The sequence below is a fragment of the Sapajus apella genome, unplaced genomic scaffold (assembly GCF_009761245.1).
Source record: "Sapajus apella isolate SASKATOON/1434 unplaced genomic scaffold, GSC_monkey_1.0 scaffold7, whole genome shotgun sequence".
Taxonomy (NCBI): Eukaryota; Metazoa; Chordata; class Mammalia; order Primates; family Cebidae; genus Sapajus; species Sapajus apella.
In genome coordinates this window covers 42,800,271-42,827,013 of record NW_022436947.1, presented here as the reverse complement: position 1 = coordinate 42,827,013, position 26,743 = coordinate 42,800,271, and the positions used below count along the sequence as shown (strand labels likewise).

Here is a 26,743-nt window from a genome sequence, read left to right as displayed (position 1 = left end):
TTTCATTATGATCATAATTTTAGAACTGAGTTTAACTGAGGATCTCCCTTTTCTGTGTTAGGTAACACGGATTTGATTAATAGAGTCTTGCTTGATGCAGGCTTTACAAATGAACTTGTCCAAAATTACTGGAGTAAGCAGAAAAATATGTAAGTATTTGTTCTTATTAATAAAAATATATAGTCCGCATTTCAGTTTCTCCTGTGGAAATTGGGTATGGGTCTCATAAATTTACAGTTCATTAGTAATGTTTCATAATTATTTCTCAAGAAAATCACTGTACAGTTGTTGACAACTTGCATTTTCAGTTGTGGATGTTTTTCAGTACTAACATCTGCTATTACTGAGCTTTTCACGTACAAACACTTCAGTGTGAATAAACCAAATTAAATGGGCATGATTGTGTGTTTCTGTTTGTGCTAAAATAGAATTTCCAGTCAGCATTTAGCTGGATTTCTAATAGCACTACCATATATCCAGTCAAGAAAATCTAAGTGTGATTCTTATTTATAATTTCTTCTCCACCCCATTTTCAATCACTAATTGCTAAATATTTCTCCTAGCAATGTTTTCTTCTCTACCTCATAATCAAGGCCCTAAGATCCCGTTTCTAGGAAAACACAGCAGCTGATTTTTCTGCCTTTAGTGTTCTCCATTCCTCCACCTGCAGCTCCTAGTCAGTTCTCCATACAATTCATATTTGCAGAATCTAACTTCTAAAATGCAGTTCTAAGTTCAAGATGCAGGTGAAGCTCTCTAGCATGGAATTCAAAATCATTCATTAGCTGACCATTAAGAAACTTGTACTTGAAACTTTACTTCCTACTGTTTCTCTCCTTTTGCTTTATGTTTTTGTTGTTGTTGTTGTTTTTCACCAAATATCAGCAGTCTCTGGTAGCTCTTTCCTTTATACATACTTTCCTCTCTACAAGTGATATCTTCCTGCTTTCTGTGTCATCACTGTCAACTCATACTCCATGTTCAAAATGCATCTGAGTTATTTCCCATGATATGTCTTCCTTAACATCCCTCTTTTAAATACTAATTTCATGATATTTAAATCATTACAACATAGTTGTGCATCTGTTGATATGTTTCCTTTGACTTCCTTTACTTTACAAACTTGTTTTCTCTTTGTATCACCAACATCTAACTTTGTACCTTAGAGTATGTTCAACAAAACATTTCCTTCTTTTGTCTTGTGTTCCAGCAAGGGAGTGAAAGCACGATTTGTTGTGACTGATGGTGGGATTACCAGAGTTTATCCCAAAGAGTAAGTTCAAATAACATCTGTAAAAACAAGTACATTACAAAAGACTGCACCAAGGATTTGTACGTTACTGCATAAGGAAGCCATTCCTCAAATAAACTGATCGTCCTTAGATTAAATTGGAGCCATTGTTTACAGCATTTGCATTATGAAAACGTGTTATTTCTCTGAAAAATGACATTATAAAATTCTTCAATGATGTTATCGCTTGCCAAATATATTGACTACAGAATTTAAGAGACGTTTAAAGAGATTTTGCTTTTTGTAGACACAAGCTAAACCAGTGAATTCAACACAATGATTATAGCCTATCAGCAATATTTATGTAGCACTTTATTATCTTTCACTCTTCTTTGATGCATCTTATCTCTATCATCTTCAGAACAGTCTATGAAACAGGCTGAGTAGGCACCCATGCTTACTAATGTTAATTGACCTATTAACTTACTTGTCCTGTTACCTGACTAGTAAACAGTAGAGTAAAACTAGGAGTTAGCTTTTTCTGATTCTTGATTTAGTGCTATGCTGATGCATTGCTCAGTAATGAGTATCAGTTATGCTATCAGTTACCACTAACTTCTTTAGACATACCTGAGATATAGACGCATCTGTAAAGCTCAGCAAGTCCACATAGGATAAAGTAGGTTATCAGGTGGAGTAAAGAATACAAATGATGAGCCATTTCCTCCTTAGGGCTGGAGAAAATTGGCAAGAAAACCCAGAGACATATGAGGACAGCTTCTATAAAAGAAGCCTAGATAATGATAACTATGTTTTCACTGCTCCCTACTTTAACAGTAAGTATTGCTTTGGAATTCAGCTTTTCTCAATTTTTAAAAAATAAATTATTGCTACTATCTGCGTTTCCCCCAAATCACTACAATTTATGTTAACTACTCAGAATAGTCATCATTAAAAATAGAGTATATGTAATGCATTAGAAAAATAGAAAAGAAACACCATTTAGTTGAAGAGGCAAAATGCATATACAGCAAACTCATTAATTTAGAGATAGCATATCTATCAGGCATACATAAGAAACTGAAATACATGTAGATAATCCCTCATATTACAACTGAAAGACATTTAATGAATTAAAGTGGAGTAAGTGCATTAATTACATTTTTTCAGTGTTATACAATATAATCTTTATAAAATAATAGCTTATCTTTTAAAACATTTTATTATTTCCCAAAAACCTTATGATTTAATTCCTGAACATCTTTGCACATAGGTACTATTTGCTTTCATTTTCATAAATGGGGAAACGAGTTTAGAGAATGTCAAATTTTTCCCAGTGACATATATCTTATAAAATACAAAGTCAGTTTTATGCATCCAAGATGAATCTTTCCACTTCACTTCAGCAGCCTCCCTAATATTTTAACAAATGAAGCAGAGATTTGGCATGTATTCATTATGTTGTGAAAGCAGATGCAACCAAGCTAATTAATGTCCCCAAATCGATTAATACAAACCAATTCATGGATATTCCAGTAAGCCTAGTATATACAGAGGAAGAAGAGAGGAAGGAGAGCACAAACATTTTTATAGCTTATAGATGCTAGAATTTTTAAGCAAAATACTATCCATCTGTATCTAATGACAGGGAATCAATATTATTATTCAATTTATCTAGATAGCTGTTTTTTCTTTTTAGAAAGTGGACCTGGTGCCTATGAATCGGGCATTATGGTAAGCAAAGCTGTAGAAATATATATTCAAGGGAAACTTCTTAAACCTGCAGGTAAGGATAAATATTAAATACAAAAACACAACCAAAATTAAATGTTACCTGGCATTTATGTTATAAACTGGCAATGTTTACCAAGAAGGTCATCAGGTCTCAAGTCAAAGACATGCACATTTTAAAAAATTAAATAAACTATAACTAGTTACCTATGAAGTTGGGATAAAATCAGATTGATACTATATAGATGAGGAATTTTTAAGACAATGTCTATGTTTATATTCTGACACAAATTTGTGGAATCAATTTAGTATAACCAAAATTTTTAATGTTGGATTAGCAATTCTACTCCAGAAATCTCTCTTAATACTTTAAAATACATATAAAGGTATACGGCCAAGGAGGTACCTATTTGTACATAAAAAGTTAAGTTTCCAGCACTGAGGGAAAAGATAAATGATGGCATATATACTATGTTCTAGTAAGTGTCTGTTAAAGTGAATTAGGTAGGGAACAGTTGAAAACTTGCTATAAAATATATAGAAAAATAACTTTTGGGGGAAATAGGCAAGTAAATAAAAAACAGTGAAAGTGAGCGTCAATGAGGATTGGAAGTGGGCTAGAGTGAGTAAATATAATGAAGCAAAAGCTGTTAGTTTTTTTAATTGATTCCGTGTTTGCAGGTTTAAAACTATTTAGAGCCTTCCTGCTCCTGAGGGCAGCTTTACACATGAATTCACTCCATCACTCACTCACTCACTCATTCTCCTATTCCTTCATTCACTCAATTGCTCATTTACTTACTAAATCAGTTATTCTCTCAGTCATTTATTCAGCCATTCTACTAACTCACTCATCAACTCATCTGTTCACTCTCTCAGCAAGGATTTATTAAACACCTACTGCAAGCACTGGTGGGTTTAGGGAAGCCTCTTAAAATATATCACTTGAATGACCTCCAGTTTATGAGGCTCTCCTGACATTACTGTTTTTATTATTTAGCTTATTGTATTAGTTAATTGGTCAGGTTATGGCTAATGAATAAACTGTTTTGTAATTATAAATTACAATTTATGTAATAGTTTAAAAGCTGTTAGCAGTATTTCTTAATGAAGACCACAAGACTAAAATTTCTGTAATAAACTATAGTCAACCTGATACTTGCTATCGAAATAATTATCTAAACTGTCATATTGCAAAGGTTGTATTACAGCTAATTATGTCTTTGAAATAATTCAAATTAATTTTTCAGTTGTTGGAATTAAAATTGATGTAAATTCCTGGATAGAGAATTTCACCAAAACCTCAATCAGGGACCCGGTAAGATATTTTTTAAAAGTTCTTATGCTCTATTTAATGTTTTCAAAATTCAATAGAAGAAGAAAAAAAGGTCCTTATACACTGGCAAACACATTCTCAGTCCCACTACACTGAAGCAAAATTCTGAATTCCTATTTTTTCAAAGCTTTTTTGGTTATTTAAATTAGTCAGTATGTAATAAAAAGTATTTCAAGGTTATAACATAGAATGCTAGTTTATATATTGATCGACATTTTCTAATTTTAAAGATAAAATGATTTTGTTTCTTATGGACTATTTAATCTTATTTTTCTACTGGATAAATTATTCCAGAATTTGTAATTATGGCATGGTAATAATACAAGTAAAAGCCAACTTTTTAAAAAATGTGAGGTGTTAATTGCATTTTTGTCTTTCAGTGTGCTGGTCCAATTTGTGACTGCAAAAGAAACAGTGATGTAAGAAACTATTTAAAATAACTTTTGAGTATAATATTTTCTTGTGTTACTCTTGTTAGGACTAGAATGATGAAAAATATACAGGCATTTTTAATCAAATACTAAAAAACTAAGGACATGTGAAATAACATATTCATTTGAGTTTACATACTTTTGAATTTGAACTTAAAATGCTTGAATTTTTAAAAATATGTATATGTTATGGGAAGCTAAAAAATAGTCATGTCAATATGATGGTTCTCTTCTATCTCAGTTGTGTTACATTCTGTTGATACATATTTATCTTTACCTCTGTTTCTTGATAGAAAGTTTCTAACCAAAGCAACCTTATTGGTTATCAATGTAGTTACCTCTCACCTATCACACTTTCCGTAAATTTGTTCACACTGTATTATATAGTTATAGGAAAAAAATTTGAACTAAACCCTGAAGTATTACAATTTATTATAAAGTTCTACTTACATGGATTGAGTTTTAAATTGTCTTGTATTACTTTCACTTCCATTTGAGAAATTGAAAAAGGAAATGTGAACTTTGTTCAAAAGTTGAAGATGCTCTAAGAATGATCCTAGATAATTCTAAAACTTGAATAACAATGATGAAACAATATTTTCTTGCAGTCCTCTTATGTGTGTCTATATATTTCCAAGGGAAGCAAGGGGTTCATATCATCTTTATCACTCCTACTCCTGTGAAATTATAAGCCAATAATTTTAATGATTTTTGCAGCTTATCTATTTCACATAGATTATGTAGCAGCTGTTTTAAGAGCAAATATTTTAGTAATAAACTGCTTCCATATTAGGAAGATGAAATGCATTATGTCCTCAACTTTGAAAATACTGTTTTTATTTGTGATTTTATTGAATACAAATTATTATATTGATTTTCATACATTAAAACATAATTTAAACTGGGTAGGAATTTATCCTGTGTTTCAGTATGAATAAAGTATTTTCTCAATCATGGACTTTTTTGTTTTGCATTTTCCTTTTAAATCCCCAATTATCCAACTTCATATTTTAATCTAAAAATATGATATAGTTATAAACAATCTTATAGTACTGACGTGTTTTAAGTTTTGCTTTTAAATCTCCAATTATCCAACTACATATTTTTAATCTAAAAATATGAAATAGTTATAAATAGTCTTATAGTACTGACATGTTTTACGTCTTGTGAAAAAGGAAAATCCTAAGTATGTGTTTAAATCAGTTATTCATTATTAAATAATTTTCTCTATCCAGTTTTCTGGATCAGTTAGATGACCCAGAAGTAGTAAAAATATTATTTCTAATTTGCTCTTATGATTTGTTCAGACTGAACTGACAGTCTCAAGTGGACGGTTGGTGTTGGATTATCAAGCCTGATGGTTTGGTATAAATCTATGCATGCCTTTATTTCGTCAGAATTTTATGAACATATATGTTCGAGAAGATAGAGTCATTTAAGATTTTCTATTTTTGTTTCTCTAATCATGTATCTATAATAGAATAATGATAATCTAACCTCCTAACCTTCCTAAAAATGTATTAACCTTTAATTTTATTTTGATAGGTAATGGATTGCGTGATTCTGGATGATGGTGGGTTTCTTTTGATGGCAAATCACGATGATTATACTAATCAGGTAAGTACCTGAAGTAAGAGAGAATTAAGATTTCCAAAGTATGTTTCCCGGATCAACATTACAAAACCTCTTTCACTGTTTTACAATGCTTAATATTATGTAAACCATTAAGAACTGCATGCTAAGCCTAGTTTTTCTTTGTTATTTCATTTTACATTTTAGTACTGGTGCCATCAAAACATACAGTTAAGGATTTCAACATGATATGACCTTTTTAACCTTTCAGAAATTTAGAAAATTTTCACTTCAATATTTTTCAGTTAATGATATCTAATTTAATATATAGCTGGTTGAAACTGACGTGATTTCTAGTCTCAAATCTGCAAATTGGCAGCGCATAGGCTGTTTGGCTCATAAACGATTTATATTAGCTGCCAAGTAATTTCACTTCTGAATCTGAATTCCTGGCTTCTCTTTAAAAAAACAAACAAACAAAAAAACGCAGCAGCAAAAGAAATCTCAACACTGGGCTTTTTTGTTTGTTTTTCTGGATGGCAGTGTTTATAGGGTGGAGCCAATTACCTTGGCTCCTCTAGATGGGACTTGCTCCAGTTCATCACAGTCCCTACAAGCTCTTTTCCTAGGCCATCCTGCTCTCATTTATACTACTTTTCTATCCCCTAGGAGGGCATCTGAGTTTTTATTTCTGTTTTTTTTTTTTTGTCTATGTTTAAGATGTACAGCAAAATGTTTTGATTTGCATAGTTAAGAGATTACTGCAGTCAATCCAATTAACATACCTGTCATCTCAGGTTGTTAACCTTTTTTTAGCAGTATGGTAAGAGGACCTAAAATCTACTCTCATCAAATTTCTGGTATACAACACAATATTATTAACTACAGTCCTCTGTTGGACCTTGAATCTCTAGACTTACGCATCCTACATAACTGCTGCTGCTTTGTACCCTTTGACTTACACCTCTCTACTCCCCACTCCTGTTTTATTCATCTGGGAGGCATTTGATTGTGATTTAATGCTTAGTAATATGTGTCCATTCCTTCCACAAATAAAATATCACACAGCCCCACTGAGTAATGAGAAGACTGTCATTCTTGTTTGTTCCCAGTGTCACATACAGGTTTCTCACTTGCTTTTGTTTTTAAGCTCCTCGGTTGTAGTTGAGTTTCTTTGTATTATTTCTTTTCACTGCAGTGCTGATTCCAGGGTTCATTTTTGGCTTACATTTTAAGTACATGTTACTTTACTATTTTTTTTCTTCATCAGATTGGAAGATTTTTTGGAGAGATTGATCCCAGCTTGATGAGACACCTGGTTAATATATCAGTTTATTCTTTTAACAAATCCTACGATTATCAGTCAGTATGTGAGCCCGGTGCTGCACCAAAGCAAGGAGCAGGACATCGCTCAGCATACGTGGTCAGTAATATCCAGTCTAATCAGTTCTTCTCAAGGGGATGCTCAAGTGTCCTCAGTATCAAGTAGACTACCCAAATGACTTTTTTATTATATTTTATAGCCATCAATAGCGGACATATTACAAATTGGCTGGTGGGCCACTGCTGCTGCCTGGTAAGTCAAAATTTTAGTTTTATTGGTAATGAAAGAAAGAAGTTGTAAAATAATAAAGCATCTGATGAAAATATGGATTTAAGGGACACTCGAATTTTTATTAAAGGAATTAAGATTTTTTCATTCTCTACAGCACTTACTGGTAATGTTTATAGGTTTCCTAAGTGAACACTATGAAGTTACCATTCAGTTTCTCATATGAAAACAGTGTTATGCTGATGTAAACTTCAGCCCCTTTAGAGGCTGAAGTTTTTCTTTATGTTTGTTATTGCATTTTACATTTTAGTATTGGTCCCATTAAAACATACAGTTAAGGATTTTAGCATGATATGACCTTTTTAACCTTTCTTTGTTTCTTCTACACATCAGTTGAAATTCTTTTCATTTTTTAAAATATTTTTTTAAATCTATACTACTTTCTTTTAGGTGTATTGATCTGTAATTGATCTATTTAATTGTCCGTAATATCCAAGTTGGATGTCTACATTCATCAAATTCATGACATAATGACAATCGTCTATCTCTTTACTATGAATACAAGGACTGCCATAGTTTTAGAGGCATCATGTTGCTGAAATGGATCTTATTCTTTCTTTTCATTGATACTACCTTCCAAACCTCCCCTATCCCCCACCTATGTACCTTACAACCTATGAAAATAAGACATTTAAGTGGTTGATTGTGGCACTATGGAAGGTCTGGAAGATCACATTTCTCATTGTTTAGTTCTGGCCAGTCAGGTCATTAAAGCACCTGTTACATCAGGGATCCATGATCTCCCTTGTCCTTCTCTCCCTTCTGATGGTTTTTTTTTTTTTTTTTTTTTTTTTTGTATTATCATCATACTGTATTGTTCAACCCTATTCCATGTAGATTAATCTACAACATTCATTTTATATTTAGGTTTATCCAGCTAAAATTAAGTGATTATATCATTAACGCAGGAAAGAAGATTTTAAGATTTTAAAATTTTAGATTTTGAAAAGATTTAGAAAATTATGCTTTATTTTGAAAAATAGTGTTTTCTGATGTGATTTTATATATTAACTTCGGTAGGTTTTTAAAATTTCATCATGACCCTCAAATACTTGCCTTTACCCTATATCCCCTCCCCCGCATTTTTAAAACTAAATTCAGTTCTAGATATTTGATTTAGTGGTCAGTTACTATAAAACTGAAATGTGCTGTATCTCTCTACATAATATGTATATTTTGTTTTATGAATGTCACATTACATATTTACAAATATATTCTATATTACAAAGTAAATAGTTAACAAATTCAAACCCATGGTATAAACTGCATTGTTTCTTTGTTGGGGATGGAGGGAACCCAAAAAACAAATGGTTTTAAAATCTAAAATAACGAGAAGTAATGAATGTAAAAACCTATGCACTGAAGCACTGACCTTCTGCCTCTTAGAGTAGACACTTCTGCTGGATAACATTGCCTGTCAGGCCTCTTCACACATTGTTTCTCCCTTGGTCCTGAACAATATCTGAGCACTTCTGACTTCATGACTTCTTGTACACATTAAAGAAAGGTTACAATGTGTTATATAATTTAAAAAGTACTTAAAAACACTCCTAAACTTTCTATGAACAAATTCTCAACCTCTCATTTTTTTCCCAAAAGGATAAAGGGAAATAGTATTTATGCATGTGTACATGCAAAAACACTTGTTTGTTTCCTAGATTTTTATTATTTTATTTATTTGAAAAATTCAGGTCTATTCTGCAGCAGTTTCTCTTGAGTTTGACGTTTCCACGACTCCTTGAGGCAGGTATGTAAATGCTTACACCTTGTCATAACAATAAAAATTTTCTTTTTGGATGTGCTTAAGTTCAACAAATTCAGAGAATATATGTGTGAGAAAGAGAAAACAGGTCACCAATCTCATAATTTTAGAGCTAGAAACTTTTTATCCAACCTTTCCTAATGTTTTAGAAATTACCTAGGTCACATTGGCCTTGAACTCATAGCTATCATGTATTTGAATTAATTTATTCTATTGATACTTATCAGGCATCTACTAGGGACTGCCATGATATTACACAGCAGTAAACAAGCCAGTCGAGGCATCCTGGTCTTAGACATTTATTTTGCTCTGTGAGAAGTGAAGACTCCAGGTTACTGACTACAGTGGCACCTCCTAATGATGTTCTTTGTTTTTACCCCCACAAGTTGAGATGGAGGATGATGACTTTACAGCCTCCCTGTCAAAGCAGAGCTGCATTACCGAACAAACCCAGTATTTCTTCGATAACGATAGTAAATCATTCAGTAGTGTATTGGACTGTGGAAACTGTTCCAGGTAATTTATTTCTTTATTTATTTCTGGAGTAGTCCGATTTCATTAAGAAATTGTATATACTATCATAATCATTACAGAAAATACTGAAAATTATGTTTGAGTCAGAGTTATGAGTAATTGTTTTAAGTTGATGTCAGAGATCTTAAGTTTCTCTTTAGGCTTTTAAAAATTCTAACTTTGATAAGTTAGTTGTTACTTCTTCAATAATAATAATTACAGGATCAAGATAATTACTTTCCCTTTAGGCAGAACACAGATAAATTTGATTATATTAGAAATTTTTCATATGGGTACTTTTAGAAAAAAATGTTAAAATACAAATTTGCAAAATTAAATATATTGCTAATTCTAAATAATTCTAAGGCAAATATGATTTTTTTTCTATATCGTAACCAAACAGATTTACCAAAAAAAAAAAAAAAAAAAAAAGTCTTATTTTGTTTTTTTTTCACTTCTAATCTTCTCTGACTTGAAAAACTGAATGTTATCCTAATTTGAATTTGAAGGAACTGGGAATACATACAATTTTCTTAGATCATGGTTAATGTTAGTATCCATAAAACATCTTTTAAAATGTTGGGAAGAGATGGAGAATTTAATTTCATTGTAATGAGGATAGAGGAGAAAGGCAAAATGGGGATTTTGAGGGGGAAGTCATAAGCAATGCCACAAGATCCCTGAGAACAGAGCAGCGAGTCACAGCTTACAAAGCACAGAATTGAGACACTTTGTCTGTAGAGGTGGAGGGAAGGTTATTCTAGAAGAAATGTTATCACAGAGGAAGAAATATGAGGAGGTGAGGTAATCTGAGATTATGGAAGTGCCAGAATAGTTGAACAAAAAACCTTTCTTTTCTTTTCCTTCAAAAGGGGCTAAGAAAACTATCATGAATTTTTAGTAGATGTGGTCAGTATGTTTTATGACTTTCTTTAGAAAATCTCTGTGTCCAAGGAGGAGGTAGAGTATATGAAGAGAAAAAGAAAGGGGAGGATGAGTCAAGCATGAACTCACAAAAAAAAATAGACTATCTTGTTTAGAGATTAGTATATCAGGCTATAGACTTCAGGAAATGGAATTGTGGCATGTTTATTGGATACATCAGAGTTTCACAGTAATTGGCCATTTATTAATGGACGTTCAGCAAGAGCAATGTGTGCTTAAAGAGCTAAGTTAAATTGTAAAGTGAAGGTCCATATAACCAAGACATTAAATTGAATCATACTTTCCTTTTAATTTGCTTTATGAAAATCGAAGCTTAACAGGGCAAAAACGTAAAATCCCACTTCTTTGCAAAATGTATAATCATAAAGAAATTACTTTAGTGTTATATTTGCATTTTGTTACTAAAGTAGAAGCAGCTTAAGGTATGGACAAAACGGGATGGAATTCAAAACCCTTGATTCTGTCCTCCTCTGTGTTGTCCAGGGCAGTAGTTACCACCCACAAGTGCCTATTGAAATTTCAACTCAAGTTAAATTAATTACAATTAAAATGTTGTGCCTCAGTCACACCTTAATAGCACTATTCTGGTCTTTACTCTGCCCTTAGGCTGGACAAGATGCTTAGACCTTTTTGTATGCTCTGTTTTGCTATCTGTGAAATAAGGCAACTTTGGCATATTTTCAGTGATAAATATCAGAATTCTTTGTACCTGTTAATATTTTAAAAAGGTCACACATAAAGCATCTATTGCAATTTTTTAATATTCATTTGACATAGGTAATATGTTCATGCTAATAAATGAAATGTAATAATTTTTTCTTCTAAAATCATACTCCTACTGTACTATTGTGATGGGAATGGTTTATGTTTCAGATGTCTTTCATTTTAATATGTAAGAACCTCTGAAAGATTTCCATTCCTTTTTCAAAAGATACTCATTTTCTATGATACCATATTTATTTTGCAGAATCTTTCATGCCGAAAAGCTTATGAACACCAACTTAATATTCATAATGGTTGAGAGCAAAGGGACGTGTCCCTGTGACACACGACTGCTCATACAAGCAGAGCAGACTTGTATCCTTTGACGTCAGAGATATTTGGAACAGAAAACTATTTTAAAGTAATGCATCTTGAATCTTGTCACATTGTTTATGCTCATAAAGAGAAAAATATTAGACTGCTTTGATCACTTCCTCACTCAGAATTTGATTTGAATGTCAAGAATGATTACGCTGTACATGTCCCAGAAAAGGATAATTCACAGTTCAGTTCTTTAAATTCCCATGTACTTGAATTGATTGTGTTGGATGAGAGTAAATACGTAAGTAAGTTTCCTCTTATGTATTTGGGGAAATATATACATTGCCTTGTATTTACTTTTAATCATGTGAAAAAAAAAATCATTAGATTCCTTAATAAGTTTCTTTAGCTGATGGTCCAGATCCTTGTGACATGGTTAAGCAACCCAGATACCGAAAAGGACCTGATGTCTGCTTTGATAACAATGTCTTGGTAAGATCACACTTCTACTGGATTAAAATACTATAAATCAATGGTCACTGTCCATAAGAATTCAAGGAGACAAACTGCAATTTTAACTCAAATAATGTCTTAACCATAGTTTTTCTCATTAACATGACATACTTGCTGGTAGATTTTTTTCATTTCCATAGTTTTCATGGTTAGCTATGCTAACCATGAAAACTAACAGTTGCTTCTTTTATATGCCCCTCCCACAGAAATTGCGCTTTCAAACACAATTCCAATCAGTTACTAACAATCCAAGGTCACAAATCTGATTTTCAAGATTAATAAATAACTAATAGTAAATGTTAATTATGATATATTTGTTGCCTCCATTTATGCACCAATCCTGAAGATATTTTTATTAGTTATATTTAGTCTTCAGTAAACTAAAAAACTTGTTATACAGCCATTGTCTTTTTATAGAGTTTTAGTTTCTTTTGGATGGCTTTTTATTCTATTACATATTAGATTTGTTATTTCATTTAATTGTAGTAATTTCTTTTTCTAGTGTTTGAAATTAGGCCAAGTCAATTACACAGGGTTAGTATGATAAAATATTACAAATCAATCATATTTAACATATGTCACTTAAAGATGACTTACTACTTTTCCTATAGTTCAGCTACCTTTTCCTAAGAAATACTATTCTGACTTACTGTGTATTGATTATGTACAAAGCATGTAATACATCAGCTTTATGCTTTTAAAATTCTTAAACATTAGTTTTTTTCAAAGGTGAAGTCCATATGTTCTTTAAATGACAGATATTTATATGGACTTCATCTTTGAAAAAAACTGTCATTTTAACTGATTTTAAATATAATACTTCCCAATTCTGATTCTTCAAGGTGTGCCACTGCATGAAGTGGTTTGCACACACCAGTGAGCATCCAAATGTGTAAAGCCTTATCATCTGATAAACTGTTTATTCTAAAAACAGGTCAGAACATCTATTGATTAATGTGCATTTTTAAGAGTTATTTATTTAGAATAGGCTTACCTACTCAAATATGTAGCTGCAATATGTTCTATCCAGAAAGGATAAAACATTTTCACAGATAATATTATGCAATTGAATAATATAAATTTTAAAAAGAGCAAAGAAATACATTCAGTGATAGAGACTAAAAATCCAAGATGGACTAGCCAGTCAATCCCAGTTATCTCTGAGGAACTATTGAGCATTCCTCTTGCTAGGGAAAGTAATTCAACATTGCAACTAAGGTTTCTTTTTAAATCATTAAGACATATAAAGTACAGATATGAGGACTCCTATTATTCTGTCTACTACACCTTAAGGAGGTTTGCCCATGGAAAATTATTTCCCAAAGGATGTTTTACAAAGGGCCAAGGGTTGTGTCACTCATTAGAAAAACTTCACTCATCAACTATATGTCACTAGTTTTTCACAGTAGGAAGATTAAATTCAGATGAACTTGAAAAATGATATAAAAACTCTATTGCCCAAAACATTATCATTCTTGGAGGCTATATCTTTTGATTAAGGCATTAAAAAGATTTAACCAAGACAAAAATGTTCAGCAATTGAAGTTCCCATAAATATCTGATTTAAAATGACATGTACATTTCTAATCCTAAATGAAACAGTTTCCAATATTGATGTAAAAATCATTTTTTCCATAAAGTTTTTGTATAAAAATTGTCATTGCAGAGGCAGATATACATGTTTCACGGTGTCTTACAAGAACTACCTAACGACAATTTTTAGAGGTGGTTATCTCAAATTTAATGGACTCTTTCAATTCTTTTCTGATTTTTATAATTTTCTAAAATAAATCTAACTTACATAACTTTTTATATTTTACTCTCAAATATTAATATTCTTATTGAAATATTTTAGAATAAGTGCTTCCAGTTTCTATGTTCATCTTATTTAAAATTACATACGTTATCTAGCCCCAAATTATTAATTAACCTTTTAAAAAATATCTGAGTTCTATAATCTTTACTACTAAAGAGATGTTTTGGGGCTTGCATTTGCGTTCCATGCTTCATTTTCTATTTTGCAATTTCTAATGCTCTGGAATCATCATGATTGTGTTACTAGAGCACACGCTTTTGTTGTGTTTGTCATTGGTTTCCAGGTAGTCATTGATTAGGAAGCCACTAGATGGAGATGTGGCCATGACTATGAGTGGAGTGAATTCACAGGCAGGGCCGTGGTAGTGGGTGGGGAGTGGACTAGCAGAGGGAGTCTCAGAAAATAACCTCATTTCTTCGGGGATGATAAAATAATGGTTTTCAAGGTAAAAGCCTCCAAGTAAAGGAAATGTAGTTGCTTTAATAATTAAAAATAAGTATCTCCACATACACATTTTAAAAATTGATATATAGGCAACTATTTGAAATATTATTGATTCCTTAACAAAGTTCATAGGTAGTCAACCATTACACAAGAAAAGAGTAATCAAATTATGTTTCTGTAATTTCCCTTATTTTCCCTTTTGATTCAAAAGTTTACTTAACCTATAAATCTTATCTAAAAGTTCTGTGATTATCAGTTACACTAAAAAATATATAAGTATTGCTCTGGAGTAGGCCAGCTCTCTTTTTACTTTTCTCTTAAAGACCTATAGCAACGGCCAGGCACAGTCACTCATGCCTATAATCCCAGCACTTTTGGAAGCCGAGGCGGGCAGATCACCTGAGGTCAGGACTAGGACTTTGAGACAAGCCTGGCCAACATGGTAAAAAACCCCTTATCTACTAAAAATACAAAAATTAGCCACAGGTGATGCTGTGTGCCTGTAATCCCAGCTACTCCGGGGCTGAGGCAGAAGAATTGCTTAAGGCTGGGAAGCAGAAGTTGCAGCGAGCCAAGATCACACCACAGCACTCCAGCCTGGGTCACAAACTTTTTTAACCTAAGAACCCCCGCAAAATAAAATTTTCCTATTATGAAACTTACTTTCTTCCCAGCATAATTATAAAATTTTCCTGTTATGAAACTTTCAGCGTAATTATAAATCTATCATGGAAATAATTATATATCACCATGGACTCAACTAGATATTTATGCCAATAATATGCTTTATAAATTGGTTTTGCATAAAATAGTAAATTTCTCAATAAATAAGTATTGACTTGCTTTACTTCTTTGATTAATAAACATTAGCTTTTTCATTTGCTTATCTTTTGTACTTGTGTGTAACTTGAGTCTTCATAAAGCTTGTATCAAAAAGTCTTGTTTGAACACTGGAGTTTTGATGACGTCCTCGTGGTATGGAGCTTCATAACTGTATATGTATAATCTATCCTTCTGATATCTACCCTGTTTTTGGAATAATTTTTGGTACATTAAAAAACACATTTGAGATTCCTTTGTATTACTGTATCACAGGAATACATAATAATATGGATGATATGTATTTTACATTAACAAGACGTGGTTTCAGTATTTAAAAACATAGTTATCAGTATAGAACAGTGAATCCACTTAGTGCTATTTGAATGTTGATATAATGATATCAAAGGAAGTATTATTTTCCCTGAAACAATATGTTGGAAAAAAAATCATTACAAAAAACAATGAAAGGTTAGTTGGCAGTTGTTTCCCACATGAAGGACCAATAAAAGTCATGGTCTATGCTCCAATAGAGTGTGGCTAAAACTAGCAATTCATGTTGGATTAGGTTCTGCTCACAGGTAAGGTAGAATGGTAGTGTAATTTCTAAAGTCTATCAAAGGGCTCTTGTACCCTGTAGAGTCCAGAAGAATACAAATTATACATATACAGTGTTGAAGCTCTATACCATGAGGACTTCATCAGAACTCAAGTGTTCAGACAAGACTTTTGATACATGCTTTATGAAGACTCAAGTCACACACAAGTACAAAAGCAAATGAAAAAGCTAACGTTTATTAATCAAAGAAGCAAGCCAATAATCTGAGCATTGAGAAATGTATTATTTTATGAAGCCCAATTTATAAAGCATATTATTGAGTACATAATCTGTCTACATTTGAAGAGCTGAATGTGTAAGAGTCTTAAGGTGCCATGTAGGTGAACAAACTATTTGCCAGGGGCATTATTCCTATTATTATGCAGTATCTACCTGCCTAAACATTTTTAAATATAGATTTTCTTTGAAGTTGCTGGCGGTAACTTTAGTACAGACTTACCTGAATTCAAAAGTTAGTCCATGATTTGATGGATGTCTTCACCAGTGATTTGCCTTTTGAAGGAAATTAAATGATGCCTGTAATTCAGAAAAAAGAACAAAAACTTATTAGCCAAATGACCAGAACATTTTCTTTTGAAAAATGTATTTCTAAATTGATTTAATAAATTAAAAATTATTAAGCTTGTACCGTGTGCAGTTAGTTGTCCTAGGTGCTGAATGGGGGAAGAAAGGCAGAGTAAGAGTTTTGAATTTTACCATTGTTAAAGATTTTAGCCACTGGTAACACATGCTGTATAAAGAAAACTGTGCGGCAAAACCATATGAATTTAACTATGGTTTAGATTTTTTTAAAGAATAATGAGAATTCTCAGTTGATCTCTTTATTAGCACAGTCTTTTAAGAGAGATTCCCCTATAAGGAAGTCTAATAAAATTAGTTTTATCATATTTGAAAATAAATATCTATAATATTGGCACTGCATTCTTTTTCTGCTTTAAAAAAACAAAGTACCAAACTGGTATTTTCTACTAAAATAATCATTTAAAAGTCAGACCAATTTATTATATCTGATCATGGTGTCAGTGGGATTTCAGTTTCTATAGGGCAGAGAAAATGCTGAGTTGCTCCCACATCAGTCCATTTGGAATTTAGACTGTATCCTGTAATAAGACTTGAAATTATTCTATGAAATATATTACATGGGGTTACATCATGCAAAATGCAAGGGACGACATGATCAGGAAACTTAAAAGGCACGTTTTACAGTGTGAATCGACATGCAGGCTACAGGGACCCCAAATATCTAAACTACCACCTGCCAAATCAAAACAGACATGTCTCATCATCACACAGAGGAAATGAAATAAACACAAAAATAAAAACAAACACTGAAATAAGGGCCAAAGAGAATATTTTTCTTTCCATAACACATTTGTAGAGTATAAGGATGACAAAATATATTCTTAATACACAATGGGTCTTGTTGTGCAGTAAATTTTGTTCAAATTAACAGTCACAACTGGGGAGTACTCTTGGTTGAGTGACAATTACTTCTTTAAGTCGTTCCTAAACAGTCAATGTGTGTTGCTTTATTGAGTACCTACTATTCATTTATTAAATAGTTACTGCGTATCTAGCCACTCTTCTGGGTGTGAAATACATTTACACTAAAAAGTATTGGGTGTTTTTAAAAAATCTGACATTTAACTTTTACTGGTGCCCTGTTTTTAATCTGGTTACCTTACCTGGAGAGAAAGGTATCTGAACAAAAAGAACAAATGCAAAGGCTCTGAGATAGTAAACACCTTGGCCTGTTGTAGAGAAAGCCAGTGTTATTTGAGTGAGTAGGCGGGAGACGAGAAGGTGGGAAGATGAGGAGGCAGCCAGGCTCCAGACCACATAAGGCTTTGTAGACCTTAACAAAGGATGTAGATTGTGCTCTGAGAATAATGAGAAATGTCAAGCAGGAAGTGAATGGATGCATGGTTTTAGAAGACTGCTTTTTGAAGAAGTGTTTTTAAAAGGGCAGAGTAGCAGCCATGAGGCAAATGAGGCAGCTTTTGCAAAAGGGGAAGCAAGAAGTAATGGTGACTTAAACCTGCAGTAATGAGAAGCAGTAGGTTTGGTGATCTATTTGGAAGCTAGACTTAGGAGGATGGATTCCCAGTTGAAACCCCAACTCTGCAAATAATATAAAAAATTAGACATGTGTGCTGGTGGACACTATTTCCAGCTACTTGGGAGGCTGAGGTGGGAGGATCACCTAAGCCCAGGGAGGACGAGATCATGCCACTGCACTCCAGCCTGAGCAACAGAGTGAGACCCTGTCTCCAAAAAGAAAAATAAAGGATTGGATTTGTGAAAAAGAGAGGAATCGTACATGACTCATAATCTTTGGCCTTATCTACTACTCTAACAGTGCTATTTACTGATATTCAGAAGAACTATATTTGGGACAAGTCAAGTTTGAAATCACTGTGAGACATACAAGAGGAGAGAGTAGAGATCAATGAATACAGAGTCCAGAGGAGAATACAGGATTGAACATAAAAAGTGTGAGTTATTAGGAAACACATAAAATTTAAAGCCATAGGCCTGGATTAGATCATCTTAGAACAAAGGAAGAAGAGAGGAGAAAACTGTAACGCCCGGAAAAGTCTAACATTTTAGAGAGCGCATGAAGAAAAGGAGGTCAAGCCAAGGAGAGATACACAAACCAGTTTCAAGAAAAACCAGAAGAGTGTGTTAGCCAAAGATACATGAGAACATATTTCAAAGAGAGAATGTCATATATTTATCAAATGCTTCTGAAAGGTCAAATAGGATAGAGACTAAGAATTGATTATGATTACGTTTAGATTTGGGAGATAAATTTGATTGAAACCAAAATTTTTTCATAGATTCTTTTCTCCCAGCTTCCTTTCTTTTTAAGAAAAGAGTTCTGCTGCCTTAAAATATAATTAAAGAAATAAATTTTATTCATTTACTATGTGGCATCACTGGATTAAATCCTCACAAACAAAAAGAGCCAAAGTTCTTAATCTTTGGGAGCTTAGAATCTTTGTAAAATTATTCTGAAAGAAAATTATTCAACCTATTATTTTTTTTCTTGGAACATCTATCTTGGATTAGTTGATTCTTTAAAGATGTTAAATATATAGTTTTTCAAATAATCCCATCAGAAAGTGGGCAAAAGACATGAATAGACAATTCTCAAAAAAAGATGTACAAATGACCAGCAAACATGAAAAAATATTCAACATCACTATCAGGGAAATGCATGTTAAAACCACAGTGAGATACCACCTTACTCCTGCAAGAATGACCATTATCAAAAAATAATAAATGTTGGCATGGATGTGGTGAAAAGGGAACAGTTTTTATACTGCTAGTGGGAATGTAAACTAATACAACCACTATGGCAAACAGTATGGTGATTCCTTAAAAAAACGAAAAGTAGAAGTACCGTCACTACTGGATAACTAGCCAGAGGAAAAGAAGTTTCTTTATGAAAAAACGCCTGCACATGCATGTTTATAGCAGCACAATTCACAATTGCAAAAATATCTAACCATCCTAAATGTCCATCAACCAATGAGTAGATAAGGAAAATGTAGTAATATATACATCCTGGAATACTACTCGCCCATAAAAAGGAATGAAATGGCAGCATTTGCAGCAACCTAGATGAAGTTGGAGACCATTTTTCTAAATGAAGTAACTCAGGAATGGAAAACAAATATTGTATGTTCTCGCTTATAAGTGGGAGCTAGCTATGAGGATGCAGAGGCAAAAGAATGATATAATGGACTCTGGGGACTTGGGAGGAAGGCAGGTAAGGGACAAAAGACTACACATTGGGTGCAGTGTATACAACTTGGGTGACAGGAGGTGCACCAAAATTTCAGAAATCGCCGCTAAAGAACTTATCCATGTAACCAAAAACCACCTGCTCCCCAAAAACTATTGAAATAAAATGTTTTAAAAATACAAAATAAATATGAGGTATTAAAAATGAAATTTTTAATACTATGTTCAAAGGAATTAAAGGATGTGGAAAAAGGTTATCATAGAACCTAGGAATAAAAGATAAATAATACATTTGCATTAGGAGGGAATGAAATAAATTACCACTAGACTGTGGGGAGTTAATGTGAGTATATTCATTCTTACATTTCTTGGTTGTCTCAAGACAAACCTCTTTCTAGCTTAGCTCTTTATTTTCGATATATCTTTTCAGAGTGTCCTTTCATTGTTTATGAATCACATAGATTATTTTTCATTTTACTTTAATTCTTGATGAAGATCCAGATACTATGATTGCACTCTGTTGAACCTTAGAAATTGGATATAAGAAATATGGGAAATGGAAATTTCTTCAATTATTTATTTTACCAGTCCCAAACTTTTCCATGTGGAGCATAGTTGCTAAAATCATAATTCTCGGGAATTATAAAACATACTATTAAATTTTACTTTGTGCATTTATAAATGTATAGGATTTTTGATACTATGAAAGTTTTTACTTTAAAATTAGTATATTATTCAAACAGTATTATTATTTTCTTTCATAATCATCAAAAGCTACAACTAAAACTTTAAAGCTTTTGTTTAATGATGCTACGGAAATTGCTGTACCCAAAATTCCTCAATGATAAAATCTAGGAGAATGTAATTTATTTGGATTTCAATTAAAGCAGTTTTATAAGGTAAGTTCAGAAGTGAACTAAATGTGGATTACTCTGAAAGATGTGTTCCTAAGTATTTTTCAAGATTTTCATTTTTCTCTTTTTAACGACAGGAGGATTATACTGACTGTGGTGGTGTCTCTGGATTAAATCCCTCCCTGTGGTACATCATCGGAATCCAGTTCCTACTACTTTGGCTGGTATCTGGCAGCAGACACCACCTGTTATGACCTTCTAAAACCAAATCTGCATAATTAAACTCCAGACCCTGCCAAAACATGAGCCCTCAATTACATTACAGTAGGGTCAGCTATCAAATTAGACAAACATTAGCTGGACCTATACCATGGCATAACACTAAGGCGCAGACTCCTAAGGCACCCACTGGCTGCATGTCAGGGTGTCAGATCCTTAAACATGTGTGAATGCTGCATCATCTATGTATAACATCAAAGCAAAATCCTATACGTGTGCTCTATTGGAAAATTTGGGAGTTTGTTCTTGCATTGTTGGTGATTACATGTGAAAGGGTTCCCCATACAATTATTTATGGATCCTAAGAAATGAATTGATATTGACCTGGAGTTTTGACTTGCTGCAATTTTACTAAGAAAACTTCTAAGGGGGAAGAAATTATTTTTGCCTTCACTTACTCTTCTGTTAAAAGATAAATCCTACTTTGAGTAGAAATTATTGAAATACATAGAGAAAAGGAGAGAGAGAGAGAGAGAGAGAGAATTAACATTGGTCTAAATTGTTGAAATATAAATAATGGCTAATTTTCTATGAAAAATTTGCCATGAATAAAATGCCTTATGAAGAACGGCTTCTTTGCCAAAAATAAAACACAATTGATGACCAATCACATTTTGGTGGGGTAAGGAATTAATGGTTTGAAAATAGTAACTAAGAAATTATTAAACTAAAGGTGCTTGAGGGTGAAATTAGAATATGTGACATATTTCCTCATAAATGTAAGCAAGCCCTTAATAAATGCTTCGATGTAATGTTCCTTTTGTTCACAGTACAGTTCTGTAGTGCTAGCCAGATATTTTAAAATGCTCTAAGAAAAGCTTGTCAGGGGGGAGGGGGAAATGTTTTTCTTGTGATAAATGAACTTTGGTTTACCAAGGGTATTTTGCATGATGCTGCTGCTATTTTAACTTTTCAGTTTTTTCTCTTACTGTAGAGTGTAGTCATTGAAAAGTTAACTGGGTGACATTATTGTTACGTAAGAATCTGAATCTTGCAGTGTAAATGCACTTAAGTCATCTTTTAAAATGTTGTTAAACTACTCTGAATATACTGTGCAATGTAAATGCTGAATGATTGGGGTTAGATAAATGGTGAAATGAGAATTAATGAATTTTATACAGATTTGTGCTTTCGCCTGATAACCTATGTACAGATATTTTAAGTACATAAATCAGATTTGACACATTTATTTTTTGAAAAGTACATATATGTTTGCAATGAAGATTCATCCTAGGTTTCCTCTTTGTTCGTTTCAATAGTAGCACATACAATCCAAAAGTTCCTGCTACTGCTGCTTTTGCCCTTCCATTTTAAATGGTATAATCGTTTGACCAAAATTTCCATGCAATTCGATAAGGGTTTTACAGTAATCTGAACAAATAGGAAACCTTGAATCTCTATGTATGCACATGAATACTTGATTGTGAATAATAAAAGTTGTTTTTTATACAGCCTCATTGGTGAAAATGGTTAGTGTAGTAAATCAGATATTTCATTATAGATTAATATGGTAGCAGATTATTTATGCTTTTAAAAATTATTTTCTGGAGCAAACAGTATTTGAAGAAAGGGTAAAAAACTATGAATGTGTAATTCTAAGAATAATAACTTGACTGAAGGCTGAAAGTATGTATGTCGATATTTTTTATGATAAAATGCAGTCTTTCTTTCTTTGGGACATGCCAATTACTGGTATGTTTATATGCTGGAAATTTTCTTACATATCCTTTTTAAGTCAAAGTTATTAACATTATCCAGCATGCTTTAATATGCTCCACATATCAAAGATATAACCAATTATTTAGTGTAGTTAAAAAGATAATCTTTGTTTTGTTTTTAGCTTTGCATACATTTGTAATTCCCTTCCATTGCCAATATACCTTAGGTACCATTTGTGTACATTTCTTTAAGATTTTTTTTTTATTTAAAAAGGGGGGAGGGGGAAATGGAATCACTTTGCCAACTATTCTAAGAGTTGACATCAGTTACCATTTCTAATGCATTGTTGTGACTTTATAGTGTCATTCATAACTGCTATTGACATTTTAGAAAACACCAAAGTGATTTAAAATGTATGTGGAAAAAAACTTCTCACTCTGGTAACAGTGTTTAAATCATGTTGTTTGTTAAATATTTAAAAGTGCTTGTTCAATTTTTGCTGGACTATTTTAAATCATGATAGTGTTGGGAAGGGGGTATCAAAATATAAAATTGTTAGTTTGTGTATATAAACAATGCACATTAAAACAACTGAATTGCTTCCAGCATACAACAAACTACCTTAAAATTATGTTCAGAATCTATTAAATATATTTTCATGGCTAATGTCGATTATATGTTTTCATCAACTGCATTGTTCTTGTATTAATTGTGGTTAAACTTGGCATCTCTTGGCAGGATCCTATTTGATTTCTGTTGCCATCAAAATATATTTACATGCATGAGTTTTGCTATGAACCTTTATTTTCTGTTATAAAGTTATATATTATGACAACCGTAAATACAACTGAAAATTGGGTGAGAGCAAGCTGACTAAACATTGTTCCCATGATTAATATTAGTCTTCATGCTAATATTTAAGCATACTTTTTTTAAGACAGTAACACTCATCCCATCAAATTATTAAATTTACTTATTTTTCTGTGAGTTCTGTTGACAAGAACTTAAATTATAGCCTGTTATTAATATCGATCAACAGTTCAACAGATCAATAAAAAAGTGTATACACTGCTTTTACTATTTAATTTTTGTTATACTCATGTGGCTTAATGTAGTTAGTCACGAAAAGTTCAAATAAGTCTGGCAATGTTGCCGAGTAACAAGAAAGAATCTTGCATTAATGATTTCTTTATATTTTCCTCATTTAAACAACCAGCATTACTGCCAAACACCAACCGTGGTCCATATTTGTAACAGGTTTTTAACATGACATAGTTAGCAAGTTTGATTGAAGAGATTTTTAGGTCCTGGGCCTATAAGATTTTAGTATGATCTTTTTTCATGTTTCTAATGCTTGAGGAGTTACTGCTTAACTTGGGGGAAAAAAAAAAAGTGTTGCTGCCATTTGTAAGTTTTCCTATAATATTCCTTTTATTAACTTTAAAACTGGCCTTACGGGGTTCAAATAGGCAGTATCCCTTTTAAGTGACCTTTGCAACCCAAGTGTTACTTGCTTATTTGATGCTCTCTTGTATTTTGGATCTCATTTAAATCTTTGTCTGTGACCAACAAAGCTTAAATTTTGTCTTAATTTAAAACTCTGAATCTATTCCATTGATCATGTTAGACATTAAAATGTTTAATGGTATAGTCTGACCTAGTGAAATAAGATGGATGTTGTGACTTTTTTAAAGAACAGAATGGAATGACTATTTCACTTTCCCATAGTTTTAAAGATTTTTTCATCTAAAATTGTATTGTTTCCCATAGCAGAATGTTAATATTGTTAATATTTATAGTACATTTCTGTAAACAGTAAACCAATCAAATGTATCAAGTGCTGGAAAAGTTCCAGATTTTGAAGAATTAGACAACCCTTACCCATAGTTACATCTACCTTATTTCTAGTTCGCACAGTTATCTCAAAGAAATTTCACTGAAACTAATGGGATACTGTCTTGTGTAGATGCCAACTGAGTTTATAATGTGACCTAGTAAAGCTGTCTTTTTTGTTGTTGTGTGAGTGTCAGATCATGCCTTTAGGAATACTTTTATTAAACTACTCAGTGTGCATTCATGCAAAAGGCCAACTGGCTTTTGTGAACAATAGATCTCTCTTTTCTCCCCTTTATTATGTTCTCTTGACACTTTTGTGAAAATTATCTAGCCTGAGAAAAACATTTTGTAAAAATTTGTATAATACTGTTATAAAATATTTATAATCCCAGAAAATGTTGTGTTAAATCTTGTGCAAAAACAGTATATTCAGAATAAAAGTTTATCATTTAAAGTCACCACACAGTTTGGGTTTTCTGCTTTTTTAAAGATCCAGTTAAAAGAGACAAATGGTTCTGTCATAAATACATTTTAAGAAGGTAGGCCTTCTTATGGAGAGAATTGTGTACTGTGGAAATGAAAGTTGGGATTAAATAGTACTTTTAGAATTACAAACCTCAACTCACACAAATACAGTCAATCCTTGAACAACATATATTTGAACTGCATGGGTCTACTTATATATGGATTTTTTTTCCACCAAGTACAGATTGAAAATACAGTATTTGCAAGATGGGAAACCCACGTATACCAAGGGACTACTTTCTCTATTCTCAGATTCTTTGGAACCAGTTTCCAGACTTGAGTACGCATTGATTTTGATGTGGGCATCTTGAAACAATCCCCTGCATACGCAGACACCTGTCAATGCACTCGCAACACCTTAAGTCTAACCTTCTAATGTGCCTTTTCCATCAAGGCATTTAGGAATGTACTTAATCAGACTTTGGACTACTTTTATTTTAAAAAAATATTCCCTAGGCAAAAGTAATGTTTCTACATTTCTTTTCTTTTCTTTGAGTTGGAGTCTCACTCTGTCGCCCAGGTAGGAGTACAGTGGAATGATCTCAGCTCACTGCATCCTCTGCCTCCTGGGTTCAAACCATCCTCCTGCCTCAGCCTCTTGAGTAGCTGGGACTACAGGTACCCACTACCATGCCCAGCTAACTTTTGTATTTTTAGTAGAGATGGGGTTTCACTGTACTGGCCAGGCTGGTCTAGAACTCCTGACGTTGTGATCCACCCGCCTTGGCCTCCCAAAGTGCTGGGATTATAGGCATCAGCCACCATACCTGGCCATGTTTCCATGTTTCTTTAAAGACATTAGGAAAGTATATTAAAAGAAACGAGTTAGAATAGCTGACGTGCATATCTTCTATGCATCTAACATTTGAACAGCAGCTGAGGCAATGAAGTATAAAGACTTTTCCCCAAAAATCCTATTAGGTTCCTTATAGGAAACTTCTACCAGCTTACTACCTGCCTTCCTATGCTCATTTGATAAAGCGATGAGCCTGATATTGTATGGAATCTAGCACAACGTAAGCCTACTCATCTTTTTTCTTTCTGGAGAATTTAAAAAATACCTATGTATGGGTGGAATGTAGTATGTGGCTACCCATGATGGTGATTACTGGAAAATCTGACCTCCATGTCTGATCAAGACATTTTAACAGAAAAAAAAACCTACACAAAAGTGTAAGGTTGATAACAGTTGTTTTTTGAACATCTGGATTCGTTCTATGCCAATTTATCTCTTCAATCAGTTTTCTCATTCCCCAGAGACCTTCATTTCCTCTATCAATCATCTTGATCCCATTCCGGCCTCTTCTCTTGGGACCTTGCTTCATCAGTTCTTTCTCAAGCATATTCCATCCCCCTTCTCAGCAAGCTTCTTTCCCCCTGGCCTAAATGCATTTGGAACACCTCTATCTAAAACAAACTGAACAATCAAACATCCGCCCCTGCCCATTAACCCTATTACTTCCTAGATTCATA

General features: G+C 32.8%; 1 protein-coding gene across 10 annotated transcripts in view; it reads left to right on the top strand.

Moving 5' to 3' along the window:
- CACNA2D1 (calcium voltage-gated channel auxiliary subunit alpha2delta 1) overlaps nucleotides 1-25,203 on the top strand; it is a 487,462-nt gene extending 462,259 nt beyond the window's left edge. For all 10 annotated transcript variants that reach the window (XM_032276450.1, XM_032276453.1, XM_032276451.1 and 7 more), the window contains 14 exons: nucleotides 62-149; nucleotides 1,211-1,273; nucleotides 1,964-2,067; nucleotides 2,931-3,017; nucleotides 4,213-4,280; nucleotides 4,679-4,717; nucleotides 6,275-6,346; nucleotides 7,572-7,724; nucleotides 7,825-7,877; nucleotides 9,605-9,660; nucleotides 10,062-10,191; nucleotides 12,101-12,210; nucleotides 12,566-12,648; nucleotides 21,109-25,203. In XM_032276450.1, the coding sequence (XP_032132341.1) occupies nucleotides 62-149; nucleotides 1,211-1,273; nucleotides 1,964-2,067; nucleotides 2,931-3,017; nucleotides 4,213-4,280; nucleotides 4,679-4,717; nucleotides 6,275-6,346; nucleotides 7,572-7,724; nucleotides 7,825-7,877; nucleotides 9,605-9,660; nucleotides 10,062-10,191; nucleotides 12,101-12,210; nucleotides 12,566-12,648; nucleotides 21,109-21,225 (1,223 nt within the window). In that variant the 3' untranslated portion in view covers nucleotides 21,226-25,203. The remainder of the gene's footprint in view (nucleotides 1-61; nucleotides 150-1,210; nucleotides 1,274-1,963; nucleotides 2,068-2,930; nucleotides 3,018-4,212; nucleotides 4,281-4,678; nucleotides 4,718-6,274; nucleotides 6,347-7,571; nucleotides 7,725-7,824; nucleotides 7,878-9,604; nucleotides 9,661-10,061; nucleotides 10,192-12,100; nucleotides 12,211-12,565; nucleotides 12,649-21,108) is intronic.
- The last annotated feature ends 1,540 nt before the right edge of the window (nucleotides 25,204-26,743 follow it).